The following is a 19,347-nucleotide window of genomic DNA, read 5'->3' as shown; positions in this document are numbered from 1 at the left end:
TATCCTAACATAACCCCAACTGGCTTTGTGGTTCTCTCTGGCTGACAACGGGTAAACTCCAGAGATGATGTTTAATTGCACATGCAGCCTGGCAGATGGTTTGACTTTTCCACAAGATCTGAAGTGCTGCTGAAATACGAGTATTTATAAACCATGAAAGTTGTGACAAGAAGCGAGGTCTAAAAAAGGACAGATAAGGCCGGTTACAAGACAGTAAGAAGAAGTTCTGCTCCCTTGGAATTTATAGGAATGAGAAACCCAGGGAGGAGCTGCCATTTAGGAGAACATCATGTAACCTGCTCTGTAATGCTTTATATGCCGCAGAGATTAACTCCTCTCAACCTGTCATGTGCCGTCCGGACAGCTTCTTCCATCTGATGGATGATGCAGGACTCGGAGAGGGGTGGGGGAAGGAGTATATAGTTTAAGGGCGACATAACAAAATCTATATATGGTACTCTTCCCGATCAGTTGCAATACTGCCCACAAACCTCCAGAATTGGTGTGCATCCCCATTCGAAACCACTTCCCTTACGTAGGGCCGTTTTTATAGAAAATAGTGTTTTGGGCAAAAAGTACATAAGGACCTCCTGTTGTAATTGACCTCATATAATACAGCCATATGGTGCCAAGATAATACTGCCATATCCCACCTGCATGATTGTACCATATAATGGAAAACAAGGAAAACAATACTGACATATACTATATATATAATATATATATATATATATATATATATATATATATATATATATATATATATAATATCCAGAATTCTGTCTTAAAGAGGCTATATCATACTGCCATAGAACTTCCACATAATACCGCTGAGATAATACTGCCATAGACTTCTTGTTTCAAATCACCATAATACTGCCTTAAAGAGCCCATATTATATTTCCATACTGCTCTCGCATAATACTTCCATATAGTGCTAAGGTGCTCTTGTTATATACAGCCTATCTAGAACTACCAAAAAGTCCATATAATACCGCCATACAACTCCAACCTAATACAATTAACCCTTTCCAATCCAATTTGTATCCTGGTTTTCCTAGGGGGCTTACTCTCTTTCTGTCATTATATAACAGCACTATCTGCTGGCTAAAGCCAGTACTGCATGAGGTGACACGTTGGATAGGCTCCGACAGCAGAGAGGCTGGCAATATACAGTAAGAGAACCCCGACGGACGTCTTCCAACATCGTAGCTGTACACCGGTAAATAATAATGTCTTCAGAGGTCAGACAGTGGATTGGAAAGGGTTAAATTCCCAAATAATACCATCATACACTGCTAAATAATACTGGGTTGTTAGAAATGGTACTCTTCCAGATTGGTTGCAACATCATTTACAAACCTCCACGTCTGGTTTGCACCTCCATTTAAACACAACTTTCCCCTAGACAGGGCCATTTTTATAGAAAATGGTGCTCTTGGCATAAAGCTAAGTAAGGACACCCTACTGTCATTTCACTTTATATGATACAGCCATATAGTGCAAAAATAATACTAAATGGAGCTCACATAATAATGCTGTATAGTGCTACGATAATACTGCCATACATAACCTATATAGAATCACTATAAAATGTCTTAAAGAGCCCATATAATACTGTCATACAACTCCCTCATAATGCCTACAATAAAATGCTGAGATAATACTGTCCTATACAGCCCACCAAGTCCATATAATACCGCCATACAGCTCCCGCATAAAATAATACAGTTAACTCCTGGGTAGGTTGTATATTTCACCTGCGGTTGTCCTTCTCTGGAACCGCGGACCAGTGCCCAGTTTATCACTCCCACAAACTGGCCCTGCTGCTAGAATGATACTGTATATGAACCAGCTGTCCATATATATTGCTGCTACATCTTCTTTCTTTGACCCTAAGCATGGTTTAGCGGTTGGGATTGAGACTTGTGCAATGTTTAGCGCCAGACCATGATGCTCCCCAACATTCAGTTCCCTTTAGTGCTCCGAGGAGGAAGAAAAGTTGCAACCACTTTCCAGTATCGGGTTGTAGTTGCAGATGTGCGCATTACTTTATCAATGTCCTCTTGTAGGCGGTCTATGCAGTAATAGTACGCAATACCATCTGTGGGCACAGAGCCTGCAGCGCACCTTTATATCACTTTGCTCTGTTCTGTAATAACTTTTGTCATAAAGTATTGTGAACATATCAGAGAAGATGACAAATACACGTCTCACTCTTCCTTACTCCCCATACCTCATTGACCATTGCTGCCCGAAACCACCATGATTTCCACTGCTGCACAGAGCACTCTGGCTGGGGCTGCAGTGTGATTGACAGCTTTGCTCTGTTATGTTAAGGCCCATTTACATGCAAAGATGATCTTTCAAATGACTGAAAGTTTTAGCGATCATTTTGCATAAAGTGTTAATGGACTCTAATGTCCATTAACACTTTATCATTTGCATGTAAATGTGGGCTGTGCTCTGCACACTGCTGCCTTGTTCTTGTTGGGCTGCTGGAAAAATACATTCTAATATCCCAACTCCCATGGAGAACACAGCATGAGGTCTGTTGCGAGATACTTTATCTCTATGTGGTTGAATAATGGATTTTAAGTTCACCTTAAAATCATTGTTCAGATGAAAAGTGCCCAATGTGCGCGTTTACACGCAACGCTTATCGCATATTTGTGGTCATTTGCGATAACCGTTGCCTGTAAATGGGCCTTTAGTCCTGTGTTGGGTGATCTCTTCACATAGACATCCATGTGGTTTACAGTCCGAAACGCACATATGAAGCCGAGTTCACATCAGGGTTTCATTGAAAAACAAAAAAGCATAGATTTCACTGGAACTTCTTTAGTTATACCTCTGTTCTGGTTTTTGTATTCTTGATGAACAGGAAAAACTGAAGTTCAGAACTTTTTTTTCGGCCTTAAAAGAAATAAACTGGAAACCGAACTGACCTCTGAAGACATTATGATTTAACCCTTTCCAATCCAATTTGTATCCTGGTTTTCCTACGGGGCTTACTCTTTTTCTGCCGTTATACAACGGCGCTACATGCTGGCTAAAGCCAGTATTGCATGAGGTGACACGTTGCATAGGCTCCGACAGCAGAGAGTCTGGCAATATACAGTAAGAGAACCCAGATGGACATCTTCCAACATCGGAGCTGTACAGCCTTAAATCATAATGTCTTCAGATGTCAGACAGTGGATTGGAAAGGGTTAAGGCTGTATAGCTCCGATGTTGGAAGACGTCATTCGGGGTTCTCTTACTGTATATTGCCAGCCTCTCTGCTGTTGGAGCCTCATGCAGTACTGGCTTTAGCCAGCAGATAGCGCTGTTCTGTAATGGCAAAAAAAGAGTAAGCCCCCTAGGAAAACCAGGATACAAATTGGATTGGAAAGGGTTGATATTGTACTCCACGAGGACAGGCACTAGAGATGAGTGAGTATACTCGCTAAGGCACATTACTCGAGCGAGTAGTGCCTTAACCGAGTATCTCCCCGCTCGTCTCTAAAGATTCGGGGGCCGGCGGGGGGGGGGGGGGGGGGGAGCGGCAGGGGAGAGCGAGGAGGAACGGAGGGGAGAGCTCTCTCTCCCACAACCCCCCACCCCCACTCCGCTCCCCGCCACGACTCACCTGTCATCAGCGCCGGCCCCCGAATCTTTAGAGACGAGCAGGGAGATACTCAGCTAAGGCACTACTCGCTCATCTCTAACAGGCATGATTCCGTTTGTATCCATTTGGGCTTCTGTTTAACGGATCCGTTATATTATACTGCACGTGTGCGACTGTAAAAGTAGAGCTAACAAAGCGAGAAGAATCCATTAAAAACTGATCAGAACGGATTAGAAACTGATGCAAACGAAACGTCTGTTTTTTCATTTCCGGATGGGTTTAACCGATGCGGATCGGACAGCACTGGTTCTGTTCAGTTCAGTTTGCATTGGTTAGAGTTACAGATCCATTTTTTACATTTAGAGAAAAGAAAATAAATCCATTGAAACGAATAAAAAAAAAAACGCACATGTGAACATCTCCTGATTGGCCCCCTGAAGGTACATGTGAAGATCTCCTGATTGGCCTCCTGAAGGTACGGGCTCGTTCACATCAGCACTTCGCTTTCCATTTCTGATGGATACATTTTTAATAATATGAATTTGGTAGCAAAACAGGTTTAAAACTGCAGCAAACGGGAAACCATAGCTTCTTCCTTTTGTAATGGATCTGGCAGACGTTTGTTTCCATCTGATTCCATTCGCATTCGTTTTTGGCGGATTGGTTTTATTGTATTTGGTCTTTCGTCCCTTTTGTGCACGCTGCTTTAAAAATGGATACGTTAAACTGACAACAAAAACGGAAGCAAACCTGAACCTTTGCAATCAGTTCTGTCTCCCATTCGCTATAATATAACAAAAAAAAACAGAATTGTCCTTTTTCATTCACTTTTCATTTTTGTATCGTCAAAAAAGAGCGCCAGTCCGCGCTATTTTTTCATCAAAAACTAAAAGCCGAAATGAAGCTTAGAAATCCGATTGAAATCAATGGAAAGTAAAGCTGAACCATTTTCTTTTCTATTTTACTACTCCTCTGACCAGCGATGTAAATGGAACTCATGGGGCCCCATAACTCATAATAGGGCCACCTTCCCCTGGCTCCCACTCGGTAACAGAGTCCTCCCGTCTCACCACCAGCCACCAGTAAAAATGTGATTGCATACTCACACTGTAACACTGGTGCTGACGGCGGCCGTAGCACTCGGTCCCCCAGCTGACTCCTCCTCCAGTCTCCTGCACACTGTACACTGACGGCAGCTGGAGCACTCTGTCCCCCAGCTGACTCCTCCTCCAGTCTCCTGCACACTGTACACTGACGGCAGCTGGAGCACTCTGTCCCCCAGCTGACTCCTCCTCCAGTCTCCTGCACACTGTACAATGACGGCAGCTGGAGCACTCGGTCCCCCAGCTGACTCCTCCTCCAGTCTCCTGCACACTGTACACTGACGGCAGCTGGAGCACTCGGTCCCCCAGCTGACTCCTCCTCCAGTCTCCTGCACACTGTACACTGACGGCAGCTGGAGCACTCTGTCCCCCAGCTGACTCCTCCTCCAGTCTCCTGCACACTGTACAATGACGGCAGCTGGAGCACTCGGTCACCCAGCTGATTCCTCCTCCAGTCTCCTGCGCACTGTACAATGACAGCAGGAAAGGGAGGAGTCTGATGCTGCGCTGACCACTTCGGCCAGCAACGGTGTGACTATGTAATCACATTTTTGCTGTTGCCCAGTGAATCAGGTAATAAATGTTCCGCAAATGGGGCAGGGGTGATGGGGGTCATTCAACCTCTATTGGCAACCCACCACTGATAAGACAGCAGAACAGAAAACAAGACCGCTTATGTGAACGAGCCCCTTCAAGTGAAGTTGGAGTAATGGGGTTCTAGCATACTATCATTTCCACAAAGCAGAAATGTTGCCCGTTGAGGTTCCTTTTTATAATGGTTTTGGCAGTGCGTTTGCCAGGGTCAGCTTCATTCTGGTCCTTCCTTCTTTTCTTCGACCTTCAATGGTTTACGCCATCATTTATGTCCCAGGACCCCGCCGGTATAGCTGGTGGGCGCCTCTGTCTAAATGGAACACACGAAGACGTCCCAAACAAAGAACTGTTTGCTCTCGGAAGAGCGTGAGTCACTACGAGAAGAGCTATGATTTGTTGAAGACACCATCTCCCACCAGATCTCCTTTGTAGTGTCTCGTGTGTGACAACCCTCTCAGATGTAATGGATGTTTGTTAATGTAGGCCCTGGCACTTTTGTAAAACATTGCTTCTCATAGACTCTTATGCCACGTCCTGCTCAAACGTTACCATCACCCGTGCTTACTTTTCAGATGGTTTATGTGTGTATAATATGTGCAAACATTGGCAGGGGTGCCCGCTCCATAAATACCCGTCTCTCTTGGGATTAAAGAGAACCTGCCGCCTAAATACAGCAAGAGTGACCTCTGTGTCTGTAGAGTAAAAGTTTGGGGAATCACGTTCTTAGAGGTAGACTTATGGAGCCCTCGAAGGAAAGGGACCCAGCTCTGGGTGGTTTTGTGATTTTTATGATTGGATGGCATGAACTTTTGCATGATTCTCCTATACGGAGGAACTGTATTATTGGGAAACGTGGGGTGAGGGATTGTCTCAAAGGATGTAAAGGGGAAAACTGACTCCAGATCCTTGTGGTAGAACCCAAGATTATAATAGGGGCCCATTTTTGCTATGGTGTCTCCTCTCTTCTATGTTGAGATGTTGCTGGGACTTAAAAAATTAGCTATATACGAATAAATCAATTCATCTGATTTGCCTAAATGAGTATTACAAAGGGCATCCCAAAATTGATGTCCATAGGATAGGTGATAAGTCTGATTATTGGGGATCTCACCACTGAGAACCCTACTGATTCCAAGAATGGCGGTCCCGTGTCCCCCTCTCCTCCTCATTCCGGGCTCTCTGCAGTGAGGAGGGGGTTGAATAGAGTGGTGGCTGCACATTCACTGCCAACACTCAATTCAGTTTGTTATAGGAATAAATCATATTTCAGAAGATTTCACTGATCTGCTCCAAATTGGTTATAATGAGAAGCTTCATGCATGAATATATATATTTGAACTGACTGGTGTTATCCGTCAGCCCCCATACCCTTCTGATTTATTTAAAGATATACAATACAGATATAGTTGACTATGGCGCACCAATTACATGCACCACCCCCCAACATCATGACAACTCATAATTGGCCTAGTATGTAATGACGCTAATGATTAACATATGTTTACGCCCCAGGTGTATGTCGCTATGTGAACACGTAATTCCTATAAACCCAAGTAGCATAGACTCTATTAATATTCCAATCTGGACTGAAGGAATGCAGTAAGAGATAAGAAGTCCCGCCCCCTTCTTTGTAAGCTAGCGCTGGGAAGATGCATATGGGGTTTACCTTCAACATTGTACTTGTACATACCAGGGTATTAATTTTAAGCCCGTTAACCATTTAACTGCTAGCTATTTCCTATGAAGGTGGATATATGCGCATATATATATATATATATATATATATATATATTAATATATATATGTTTGCCTAGGCTGATTTAAGAAACACATTTATATTACTACTACAAGTTCAATGGGGCTTATGGAAGTAGCAGACTACAAGCTCCGACAATCCCGTTGAAGATGGAATGGTACTGCGCATGTGCAACGCCACTCCATTCAATCTCCTGACTGCGTGGGTTGCAGCGAGCCGGCAGTGAAGAGGAAAGGAGGACACACGGAACCTCTGTCTTCATGATGGGTGGGAAACTCAGCAGTGAATGCACTGGGCGCCACCTAGTGATCAGATTACTATAAACTGCAAGCTCAGTACTAACAGAACTAGCTGCTTGATGGACCCTTTTTCTATCAAAACCGTTAACTACTTTTAGAACCTCTCTAGATCGTATACATGTAGCACATACAGGCCTGAACGCACATTAAGGAGGCTGAAGAGCTTACAATCTATAGACACTGCTAAATAAACAATAGGAATGCCTGAAGGATCCATGAATTGTGTCTTATGTAAGGCAGAAGAAAGTGTCATTGTTGGCGTCCGTGTTAGTATTCCGCTCGTCGTGTGCAGTGCCTGGCTATTGGCGTGTTCCTTTCATGGTCTTTATGGAGATGCATGGTGGCCCCGGGGGGCTGTTTACACCTCGTTCTGCACTATTGTTTGCCTTATTGCACATGTATACAATTCCTCGGGCCTGTAATAATTTGCCTGTGGGCGCTGAGCGCTGATACAATCCCTATTTCAAGCCTTTATGGTGGTTTTTGTACAGACCAATTACAATTTCTGAGTTTTGGATTGAGTAGCAACTGGAGTTCTTAGCTATAACTTTCGAGTCTCTTGCTTCTTAGCCTGGACAATTGGGGTATGTGCCGTGGAGACAGGCCAATGAGTTGCTATGGGGCCCATGGAGGGAAGATCTGGCGTCTTTCCCCCAAATACCACCTCCTGATTTCAGCCGCATCATACAGCCCCCCTGGAGCAATGTGATCTTTAGTGAATGGGTCCAAGCCCTTATGAGTTAATCAGGGGGACGAAAAGGAGCATTACTTGGATACCTCACCTCATAGCATGTTGGGTACTTCAGGATAACTATCATGTAAGGATGCCCCCAGGTGGTTGTAACCAGATGTGACGAGACCCGGAGGAAGGACCAGATCTCATCCTTTCCTATATGGCCAGACTACCTTAGAATAATATAATAGCATTGATGATCATTTTCTGGTTGTAGTAGATATTGTTCTTCCTTAGGACCTGCTATCAGGCAATGGGGATGATCCCAACAGCAGGAGATGATTGTGTTGATCTTATGGGAGGCAGTGACCTGTCTACTGATAGGTTGGTCAGTAAGGAAATGTCTCATGTAGGCCGTGTCCATTATTGCTCAGTAATATTTTGGTCAATATTACTTTTACAATGCCTGCCGTTATTTCTATGTGTAAGGACGGGGGAAGACTGAAAGTGGTCTGGGACCCCAGGCGTAAAAGAAGAAAACTGCTAGAGTCCTAGCATAGTTGGGTTAATCCATTAAAGGGGTTATCCCACCTCTTACTGTTTTGCTGCAGGAAGCAGACAGCTCCGTACATTGTGCAGTGGCCTGGGTTGGTACTGCAGGCTGAATCTTATTGAAGTGTATGGGACTCAGCCTACAGTACCAATTCAGGCTACTGCTGGATGTCTGCTTTCTACAGCAAAACAGCTAGAAGTGGTACAACACCTTTAAAGGGGTTATCCAATTGTAAACTATTGATGGCCCATCCTTAAGATAGGCAACCAATAGTAAATTGGCGTGGGTCCATCGCCTGAAACCCTCGCCGATCCGCTTTTGCCAGGCCCTTGCACTTGTGCACTGAGATGATTTCTGCAGGAAGCAGACAGCTTCATTCCCACTACAGTAGCCCAGCTTGGTATTGCAGGTAAAGTTGCCATTCCATTCGATATCTGCAATACCAAGCCTGGCCACTGCAGTGAGAACGGAGCTGTCTGCTTACTGTAGAAATTATCTTGGTGCACAAGCGGACCAAGCCAATGAAAATCTGATCAGTGGAGATCCTGAGTGGCCAATCTGTTTTTAATGGCCATTGATTGTTTACCACTTGACAGCCCTTTTAAGGGATAATGGTGAACGGCTGCGCACACTGTCAGGACCCCAGTTTAGTGATACGTTGGGACAGAATAGTAGGATTCCCTTCTGTATGAGATTTATGGCATACCCTCTATTGTTGGTAGAGCTGTTTAAGACAAATGTAACTGTAGACTCCTATGCCCATGGGCTGTCGGGCACTGTCCTAATGCCCAAATGTTCAGTCCGGCCCTAGCTACATTATGTTGGTGCTAAATAAATGTAATTCTAATTAATTATGTTGTGTTCTAATGAAAAATGCTGATGTATGACTCAATATATGACTTTGATATATTTCTTATCAGCAACTCTTGTTCTTCAATTAGTGGCACAGGAGAAAGCAGAGCAGATACAGAACTCCATAGAGAATCGCTCCTGCGTCCTAATCCGCCGAGACTTGGTGGCACTTCCTGCCAGCCTGATAAGTCAGATCGGATACCGCTGCCACCCTAAGCTCTACTCGGAAGGAGACCCTGGAGAGAAGTTGGAACTAGTTGCAGGTAAATGGAGACAGCAAATTGTTGCAATGTTGATCTGAGTAAAAACGGACATCGTCCTCGCCCCTCTTCTGGGCAATGATTTTTCTCCTACGTTCGTCTTGTTTTAGACTATTGGGTTGCAAGAAAATCCCTTTCTTGGTTTCCAAAATTATTTTTGTGCAGTCACAAACCCTAGACATAGTGAGGAGAGCGTTGATGGAGTATGGCTGGGAGCTCAGTCGGGGACTGAATGGTCAGCAACTGGACATTGTCTTATGGCCTGACCACTAAGGAGATCTATTGTCCTCCTTCCTCCATGCTGTAGGCTCGATCCCACATGAAGCTGTCAGTGAAGTAGAGGACATAATATTTCATTGATGGCTTTTGTTAGTTATTTAAGACATGCCTTAAAACCTAGTAACTTACCCATTGACCCTAAAAAAAATCCTTGGATATGGCCCCCCAAATTTCCTGTCAACAGGGGAACTAATAAACTTGTTGGGTGATTACTATCAATTGCATGAAGTGTGTAGTCCAACTTGGCTAAAACGGAGAATCCCAGAAATGACCTTAGGTTAGATTTTTGTTGTGCCCTCTGGGGGTCATAAGAAAAAACAACTAATATATATATATATATATATATATATATATATATATATATATATATATATATATATATTGTACCAATAGACAGTCTGCCTGTATTCTGCTTGTGAAAAAGCAGCAAGATGGCAGCATACACACCAGAACAGTTCAGTGAATAAATACTGTACCAGAACCAAGCTCAATACACAAATACAGCACCATAACCAAGCTTATAACATAAATACAAAACCAAGCTCAGCATAGACATACAGCACCAGAACTAAGCTCAGAATATAAATATTGTACCAGAACCAAGCTCAGTACATAAATACTGCACCAAACTGAGTACATAAATACTGCAACAGAACCATGCTTAGTACATAAATACAGCAACAGAACCATGCTTAATACATAAATACAGCACCAGAGCCAAACTGAATAAATGCTGTACCAAAACCAGGCTCAGTACATAAAAACTGCACCAGAACCAAGCTCAATACATAAAAACAGCACCAAAACCAAGCTCAGTTCATAAATACTGCACCAGAACCAAGCTCAGTATATAAAGACCTCAGTATATAAATACTGCACCAGAACCAAGCTCAGTATATAAAGAGCTCAGTATATAAATACTGCACCAGAACCAAGCTCAGTATATAAAAACAGCACCAAAACCAAGCTCAGTATATTAATACTGTACCAGAGCCGAGCTCAATATATGCATACTGCGCCAGAGCCGAGCTCGGTATATACATACTGCGCCAGAGTCGAGCTCGGTATATAAATACTGCGCCAGAGTCGAGCTCGGTATATAAATACTGCGCCAGAGTCGAGCTCGGAATATAAATACTGCGCCAGAGTCGAGCTCGGTATATAAATACTGCGCCAGAGTCGAGCTCGGTATATAAATACTGCGCCAGAGTCGAGCTCGGTATATAAATACTGCGCCAGAGTCGAGCTCGGTATATAAATACTGCGCCAGAGTCGAGCTCGGTATATAAATACTGCGCCAGAGTCGAGCTCGGTATATAAATACTGCGCCAGAGTCGAGCTCGGTATATAAATACTGCGCCAGAGTCGAGCTCGGTATATAAATACTGCGCCAGAGTCGAGCTCGGAATATAAATACTGCGCCAGAGTCGAGCTCGGTATATAAATACTGCGCCAGAGTCGAGCTCGGTATATAAATACTGCGCCAGAGTCGAGCTCGGTATATAAATACTGCGCCAGAGTCGAGCTCGGTATATAAATACTGCGCCAGAGTCGAGCTCGGTATATAAATACTGCGCCAGAGTCGAGCTCGGTATATAAATACTGCGCCAGAGTCGAGCTCGGTATATAAGTACTGCGCCAGAGTCGAGCTCGGTATATAAATACTGCGCCAGAGTCGAGCTCGGTATATAAATACTGCGCCAGAGTCGAGCTCGGTATATAAATACTGCGCCAGAGTCGAGCTCGGTATATAAATACTGCGCCAGAGTCGAGCTCGGTACATAAATACTGCGCCAGAGTCGAGCTCGGTACATAAATACTGCGCCAGAGTCGAGCTCGGTACATAAATACTGCGCCAGAGTCGAGCTCGGTACATAAATACTGCGCCAGAGTCGAGCTCGGTACATAAATACTGCGCCAGAGTCGAGCTCGGTACATAAATACTGCGCCAGAGTCGAGTTCGGTACATAAATACTGCGCCAGAGTCGAGCTCGGTACATAAATACTGCGCCAGAACCGAGCTCAGTATATAAAGAGCTCAGTATATGCATACTGCGCCAGAGCCGAGCTCAGTATATGCATACTGCGCCAGAGCCGAGCTCAGTATATGCATACTGCGCCAGAGCCGAGCTCAGTATATGCATACTGCGCCAGAGCCGAGCTCAGTATATGCATACTGCGCCAGAGCCGAGCTCAGTATATGCATACTGCGCCACAGCCGAGCTCAGTATATGCATACTGCGCCAGAGCCGAGCTCAGTATATGCATACTGCGCCACAGCCGAGCTCAGTATATGCATACTGCGCCAGAGCCGAGCTCAGTATATGCATACTGCGCCAGAGTCGAGCTCAGTATATGCATACTGCGCCAGAGTCAAGCTCAGTATATGCATACTGCGCCAGAGTCGAGCTCAGTATATGCATACTGCGCCAGAGTCGAGCTCAGTATATGCATACTGCGCCAGAGTCGAGCTCAGTATATGCATACTGCGCCAGAGTCGAGCTCAGTATATGCATACTGCGCCAGAACTTAACTCAGTACATAAATACTGCACCAGATCCAAACTGAGTACATAAATACAGCATCAGAACTAAGCTCAAAATGTGAATACAGCACCAGACAAGTGCCTAAAATTGACACAGCACCAAAACCAAGCTTAAGATAAATACAGCACCAGAACCAAGCGGTGCATAAACACAATAGCATAACTAAGCCATTGTATTACAGGGGCACTATTGTGCTGACAGCAGCACTTTGGACCATCAGAGCAGAGCAGACAGCCCTGGGAGGAGGATGATTCACATATGAAGAACAACTCTTGGTCAGGTGGACCTAAGGGTGCAATCGCCCTCCGTCTACCCTGGTGTCTGCTGCCCTGTGCCACCGCGTGGGTCGCATTTCTCTAAGTCATCCACCTATTGTTTGAACCGCTGTACGTTTCAAGACCAAATCAGCCCCTTCTTCAGACTGCCAGCCAAAATATTTTAGTTAGCACCCCACCTCTTCACATTCAGTGATGTACCGGAGGTGAGGTTGGAGAAAGAGAATCGGAACTTCAAGCAGACACTTGAGGCTACCTCCCAACCCCCTTGCTTGGCAATCTAACACGAATACACATAGGATCTGAAGTCTATTGGGCGTGTGCCAGATGCCATCTATTCCGGGTACAGCTTGTACCTGCTATCCGCAGGAGATGAGGGTAGTCAGCGGCAATTAGACGGGACGCATTTTTAACAGTGGCCATGGGTGGTCTTGGCAGACGCTTCCAAACACAGCCGTTATCCGGGGACGCTCGGCATCCAGACTTCAGGTTTATCCTTTATAAGTGGCCTCTCCTAAACTGTCACATCCACTAAACAAGCCTGACATCCAAAGTGCTGTGTACATTTCCAACAAAATCAATTTAGTTGCACAGCACAATAGCCCGGGCACTGTAAATGGTTGTTAGCATACAGAATACCAACACTCGTTATGCTGCTAGAATATTCATTTTGTTGCAGTTTACATTTTATGTGCTGCTATTAAATGTGACATGGGTTATTTTCACAGTGAGGCACAACTGTAAATCGTGTCTCGGCACACCTGTGGATGAGGACAATTTGCATTTTTCAATCTGCGGAAGGCAGATTAATATCTCCAGCTCATAATACATGTAGCGCCTGTTTTATTTCCTCTCCCCTGCATTAATATCACCATTGGCAGGTGTTGGGGGCTTTTTATTCCCCCCTTCCCTTCTTCCTCCGAGAAGCCAACATATTTTTTTTTTCTTTCGCGAACCTGTCGCGTTAACCTCTGATGTGCCTGACGAGCGTAATTAAAAAGTAGACTATGATTATGCGAGCCCATTAGGACGACTACTACTACTGCGCCCCGGTGATGCGTTCTGCTCTTTCCTTGCCGTATGGCCGTATTGACACAGGCGAGTGCGACGGCAGCTAGAAGAACGTGGACCGATATCGTACGTAAACCAGCGGTTGTGTCGCTGCTTGTGGGATTTTCACGCGCGTGAAAACGCATGGTGGTGCAATTGTAAAAATAGAAAATCGTATCGCGCTCGCGTGAAAATTGCATTTACATGGCGGTGTGATTTTTTTTTTTTTTTTTTTTGGGCTGCCAACAGAATTGCCCAAAAATTGGACATTTTTTTTGTTCTCGTGACTGTCAGTGTGAGCGAGAAAGTGTCCCCAAACCAGCTTTTATGACCTATAAGACAAGTGATAAGTCTCACCACTGCCCCCCGCCAATCCTGAGAATGGGTGGACCATGTTCCCTTTTCCTTCTCACTCTCGGCTCGCTCCGTTCATCTTCAATGGGGCTGCTGGAGCCAAGAGCTTGTACTCTCTTTTTCCATCAGCCCCAAGGAAGTGACTGGAGCAGCATTACGTATGCTCAACCGCCGCTGCAATCAGTCTCCATGTCCTGAGGGTGGTGCAGTGACGAGGGGAGGGGGACACGGGACCCCCATTATTGGGATGAGTGGAGGTCTCAGTAGTGAGTCCGCACCGATCGGACTTTTATCACACAGGACTCGAGTCTCTGATGCCTACAATATGGCTTTTGTTAAGGTTTTATTCTCACCGCACTACACATTACTTAAAGGGACAGTACACCGAATCTACAGGATGGACGGAACTAGAAAAATGTGGTTGCTCTCTTCAAGAAACAGCGCCACACATGCCTTGTGTGTGTTATTGACATAAATGGGGTTTGGCTGCAGTACCATAACCAACCTGTGGACAGCAGTGGTGCTGTTTTTGGAAAAAAGTTTTACTTTCTTGTGAGGTTGCAGTTCATCTATTGTTCACTGATATCAGCCATTTCAAGCTGAGTAGGAGTTGACGATAATGATTTGCAATGGGATGGAGGGCTCTGATGATTGCTAACTTATCCCACCTATCTCCATTGATGAAGGGGGGCAGAATAAGTGATGTAGTGGTGGGTTTGTCAGATGCAGAAGGCTGATTCTGTCTTTGAACATCACCCAATGTGTTATCTGGAGTTCACATAGGATGGCAGATAACCTTTCTAAATTATCTTAACCCCCCATCTTCGTGTTCATTAATCATACTTAATCTGTACCGAGACGCCCTCTTGTTCAACCGCCATGTGCCGTGCTTGCTTCCTGTGTTGGCAAACTCCCGATCTTCCACTAGTAGACGAGTTCAGAATCTACTGGCTTACAGTGACCATGTACAGCAGCTCTGGAGTGCCCATTTATTCTCAGAGTCCCCCAGGCTGGGAATCTTTCAACAGGACCATAAAGACTTTATGCTGATGTGGCAGAGCTGATTGTGTCATTAACTCGTTATAATGCAAAAGAAGCAACAAGATGGGGCAAAGGAGGAGAAGACAGGGACTGTGCATGCCCGTGCAGCCTGGGGGACTCCCAGTTATCCCCTATATACTGTGGTTATGGGCTAACGCAACTTAGTGGGGCAATCCCTTTAAGTACAAGGACCCGGAGGTCAGATCTTGTGATGCCACCAAGACAGTTCAGTACTATTATGCAGGGAATTGTAGGACGATACCCAAAGACGACACTCTTCAAGGGTTACAGGGTTGTCAGATTTGAAAAAAGGGTTCTACTATTTTTTTTTAAACTGAAACAGCTCCACCCCTCCCCATAGGTTATGTCTGGTATTGCAGCTTTAATGGAGCTAAACTCCAATGCCAGACACAACCCGTGGACAGATGAGGTGCCATTTCTGTAGATTTAAAAAAGAAGAAAGAAAAAATCAGGCCGTCTTTTTAATCCTGACAACATCTTTAATGCTACATCAGTATAAAGTCTTTATAGTCCTGTAGAGAGATAAGAGAACTGTATATATGTATACTAGGCTAGCATCAGCACCTGAAAAACCCAGACAGGTGCCGTTGGAGGGTGATGGAGGTGAATGAGTTTATTATTTTATTTTATTGCTAGGACACAGTGGGGCCTTAATATTTGCTCAGGGGGCAAAGCATGGCCAACAAACCTTTCAGGGGCACAGCTGGGTCTAAAATGTCCCAGCGGGTCCTATAAATGATTAAGGGGGCACAGTCTTAGGTGACACAGTGGGGCCTATAAGCCTGTCAGGGGGCACAGCGAGGCCTATAAGCCTGTCAGTGGGCACAGATGGGGCCTATAAGTGTCTCGGGGGGCACAGCGGGGCCTATAAATATCTCTGGGGGCACAACAAGGCCTATAAATGTTTCAGGTGGTACAGCGAGGTCTATAAATGTCTCTGGGGGCACAGCGGGGCCTATAAATCACTAAGGATAATCACTGTCACCCAAGGGCCCATGTCAACCTGGAGGCAGGCCTGTGTATATATAGCCATACCTTCTTGCTAATATCTAGCACTGTCATGGGTTCTATTTATTGGACTACATATATTTTTAAACCTAGTGGACAGGCTGAAGTAAAACCAGTGACCGCCATTAGAACCGGCAAAGCGTTCGACGCACGTGATGCCACAGACTTCGTCATTGCTGGGTACATTCAGTCCATTTTTGCTTACCAGTCAGATCTACAACGTATTATGTGACTGCTGCTTCTGCAAAGTCCTCAAGTTCCACATCTAAAAGCCTAATAAAAATGTCTCATTTTAGCGGTGCCACCTTCGGCGTGCTCAGGAATGCCATTCAGACAGCTGTTGTGCCCGCCTATAGAGTAGGGTGAAGCTGCCTGCGTTCTAATGCAGACACCCTCCCTATCTCACAGTGTGCATATTGACTTGACTAGAGGGGATGGAGTTCCGCTCCTCTGCAGTCAGCAGTATATAATTAGAATCAATACCCGCAGATCTCAGAGCTGCCGGTCTGTGTGTGGGAGTTCATTCAAGGTAAAGAAGACGAGAACTAAGGGGGGGGGGGGAGGCAGCCAAAGAGCTTTCACCGTAGCCCATTGCTGCGTTTCTGATGGCATCGATTTATCGGTGACTGTGATTTGTAGAAAGGTTTACCGTCGGCCTCTTCATAGTCATGAAGCATCTCATTTTTTCCTCTCCTTAATGGAGTGAGAAATTATCATTTTCATCCTTAGTTTCACATGACGATGGGGTTAACCAGTGCAGTTCCAGGCAGGGATTTCACACTGAGCGGTGTGAAAAGGCAGGAAAGAAGCAATGACATTTATGACAATGAGATGGAAGAGCATTAAAGGGGTTGTCGGGATTAGATAAAGGGTCTGATATATATATTTTTTTAATCTACAGAAATGGCACCTCACCTGTCCATGGGTTGTGTCTGGCATTGGAGTTTAGCTCCATTAAAGCTGCAATACCAGGCATAACCTGTTGGAGAGGGGTGGAGCTGTTTCGGTTTAAAAAAAATTAAATTGGAGATCCCTTGAAGAGTGTCGCCTTTGCTTATCGATGACATCATTATTTAGGAAAATTTCTCTTTTTTTGGTATGGTCCTACAATTCCATGCATGATAGTCTTCAACTGTCTTGGTGGCATCACAAGATTTGTTCATCCTGAGCTCCGGGTCCTTGTACTTAAAGGGTTGTCCCACTAAATTGCGTTAGCCCATAACCACAGTCTAGGGGATACTTAGTTGAACAGTGGGTGTCCAATGGCAGGGATCCCCACTGATCCCCAGAACGAGGGTCCCAAAGATCACTGAATGGAGCACTGGTTGAGCATGTGCACCGCCACTCCATTCGTTTCAGTGGGACTGCCAGAGGTAGCCAAGTGCTTCATCTTCAGCTTCATCTGCAGCCCCACCTACAGGACCAATGGCAAACATATGCAAACTGCTCACCTTATTGGCTCCAATTCTCAGGTGGGGTTGCTTCCCGCTCCTCATGCCAGCCGATTAGTGAACAAACCATTCGGCAGAGAGATCCTCAGCAGTTGGGTTACGGAGCATGCACTGATCCAAGCAGGGGGCACAAACAACGCCTCTCAAGACTAGACATGTCACCACTAACATCTAGCCTTGAAACGCGTTGTTTGTGTGTCCCCACTGTAAATGATGAGTGTGTATACTTACCTCCTTGGACCAGAGGATGCGCCATTGTCAAGCTTCACAACTTGCTAACTGAACTCTTGAACTTGACTATCTCCAGAAGCCCCATGGAAATGAAGGAGCAGCGGTGCACACGCCCAACCTCCACTCCATTCATTCCCAGACCTTCAGGATTTTGGGAGGTCCCAGCAGTCTCAGCCCCATCTATCGGCTAGTTTGGTGGGACAACCCCTGGTCTGTCTAGGCTTAGACAAACTTGGCTGTTTTCCTCCTAAAACCGTACCCTACAGGTTGTGTGTAGTATTGCATCTCAGCCTCATTCACTTCAATGCAGCTGAGCTTCTCTACCAGATACAACTGGTGGACAGATGTGGTGCTGTTTTTGGAAGCCGCCATGTTTTTCTAGTCCTGAACAATCCCTTTTTCCTACCTACCGTCCACTTACCCAGACGGAGTAGTAAGAGAAGTTGGGGAGTGGTGACATGGGAGTCTTGTTGGCCGAGAACTCTTGTAGGCAAAGTATTGGTTGTGGTTGTCACGTTGTAGAAGCCCATCATGTATTAGACAACTCCGAAAATGGTTGATGAGAATGTAAAAAGACTTGACCCAAGATGACAACTTATGTTAATTCTTTGTATTTTTAGGGGAAATAATCTTTAACAACTCGTGTGTTTCCATAGGCTCTGGTGTTTATATCACCCGGGGACAACTCATGAACTGCCACCTCTGTGCAGGAGTGAAACATAAGGTCCTATTACGACGACTCCTCGCTACTTTTTTTGACCGGTAGGTTCCAAGAACTGGATTCATCCGCACCTTTAATTTTTTTCTGTTTGCACTATAGCTTACTACCATATAGGTAAAGCCAACTGCACCGTTAAGTAGGTACTTTATGTCTGATCTATGGTCCCCCAACAGTCCAGTAGATGTAGTGGAAATGTCTGGCTGCCCTCTCGAAAGTGTGACATCTGCTATTGTTCTGGTTTTTGACTTTGGTGTACTTTAAAAGATTATCTCAAACTTCATCGGTTGGATCTTCATGAAACCTCTGAAACATCTTATGCTGACCCTAGACGTCAAAGGACTTCTCACATAGACTTCAATGGAGAGACATGAACATGTGAGACTACCTCACCCCTCCATTCTTCTACTGGATACAGCTGCTTCTTCCTGGTTGGTGGGTGACTAAAAGGTGGGCTCCCACATTACAGACATTTATAGCATACTCTGGGAATGTGCGATAAATGTCTGAGGTGAGAAAGCCCCTTTAAGATATACTAGAAAAGGGCCCTTAAATGATTCTCTGGGACTTTTACTATTGATGAGCTATCCTCAGGATAGGTCATCAGTAGTTGATTTACGGGGGTCTGCCATTCAGTTAATCAGGATACCCACCAATCAGCTGATCGCCAAGC

General features: G+C 45.1%; 1 protein-coding gene across 2 annotated transcripts in view; it reads left to right on the top strand.

Annotated features, from left to right (window-relative positions):
• Nucleotides 1-19,347, top strand: part of NACC2 (NACC family member 2) — a 66,746-nt gene that overhangs the window by 29,826 nt on the left and 17,573 nt on the right. The window contains exons 4-5 of one of the 2 annotated variants that reach the window (XM_066580502.1): nt 9,509-9,703; nt 18,613-18,718. In XM_066580502.1, coding sequence (XP_066436599.1) covers nt 9,509-9,703; nt 18,613-18,718 — 301 coding nt within the window. The remainder of the gene's footprint in view (nt 1-9,508; nt 9,704-18,612; nt 18,719-19,347) is intronic. The other variant, XM_066580503.1, reaches the window with a different exon arrangement.

Source organism: Eleutherodactylus coqui, chromosome 10 (assembly GCF_035609145.1).
Source record: "Eleutherodactylus coqui strain aEleCoq1 chromosome 10, aEleCoq1.hap1, whole genome shotgun sequence".
Lineage (NCBI taxonomy): Eukaryota > Metazoa > Chordata > Amphibia > Anura > Eleutherodactylidae > Eleutherodactylus > Eleutherodactylus coqui.
This window is presented reverse-complemented; position numbering and strand designations above follow the sequence as displayed.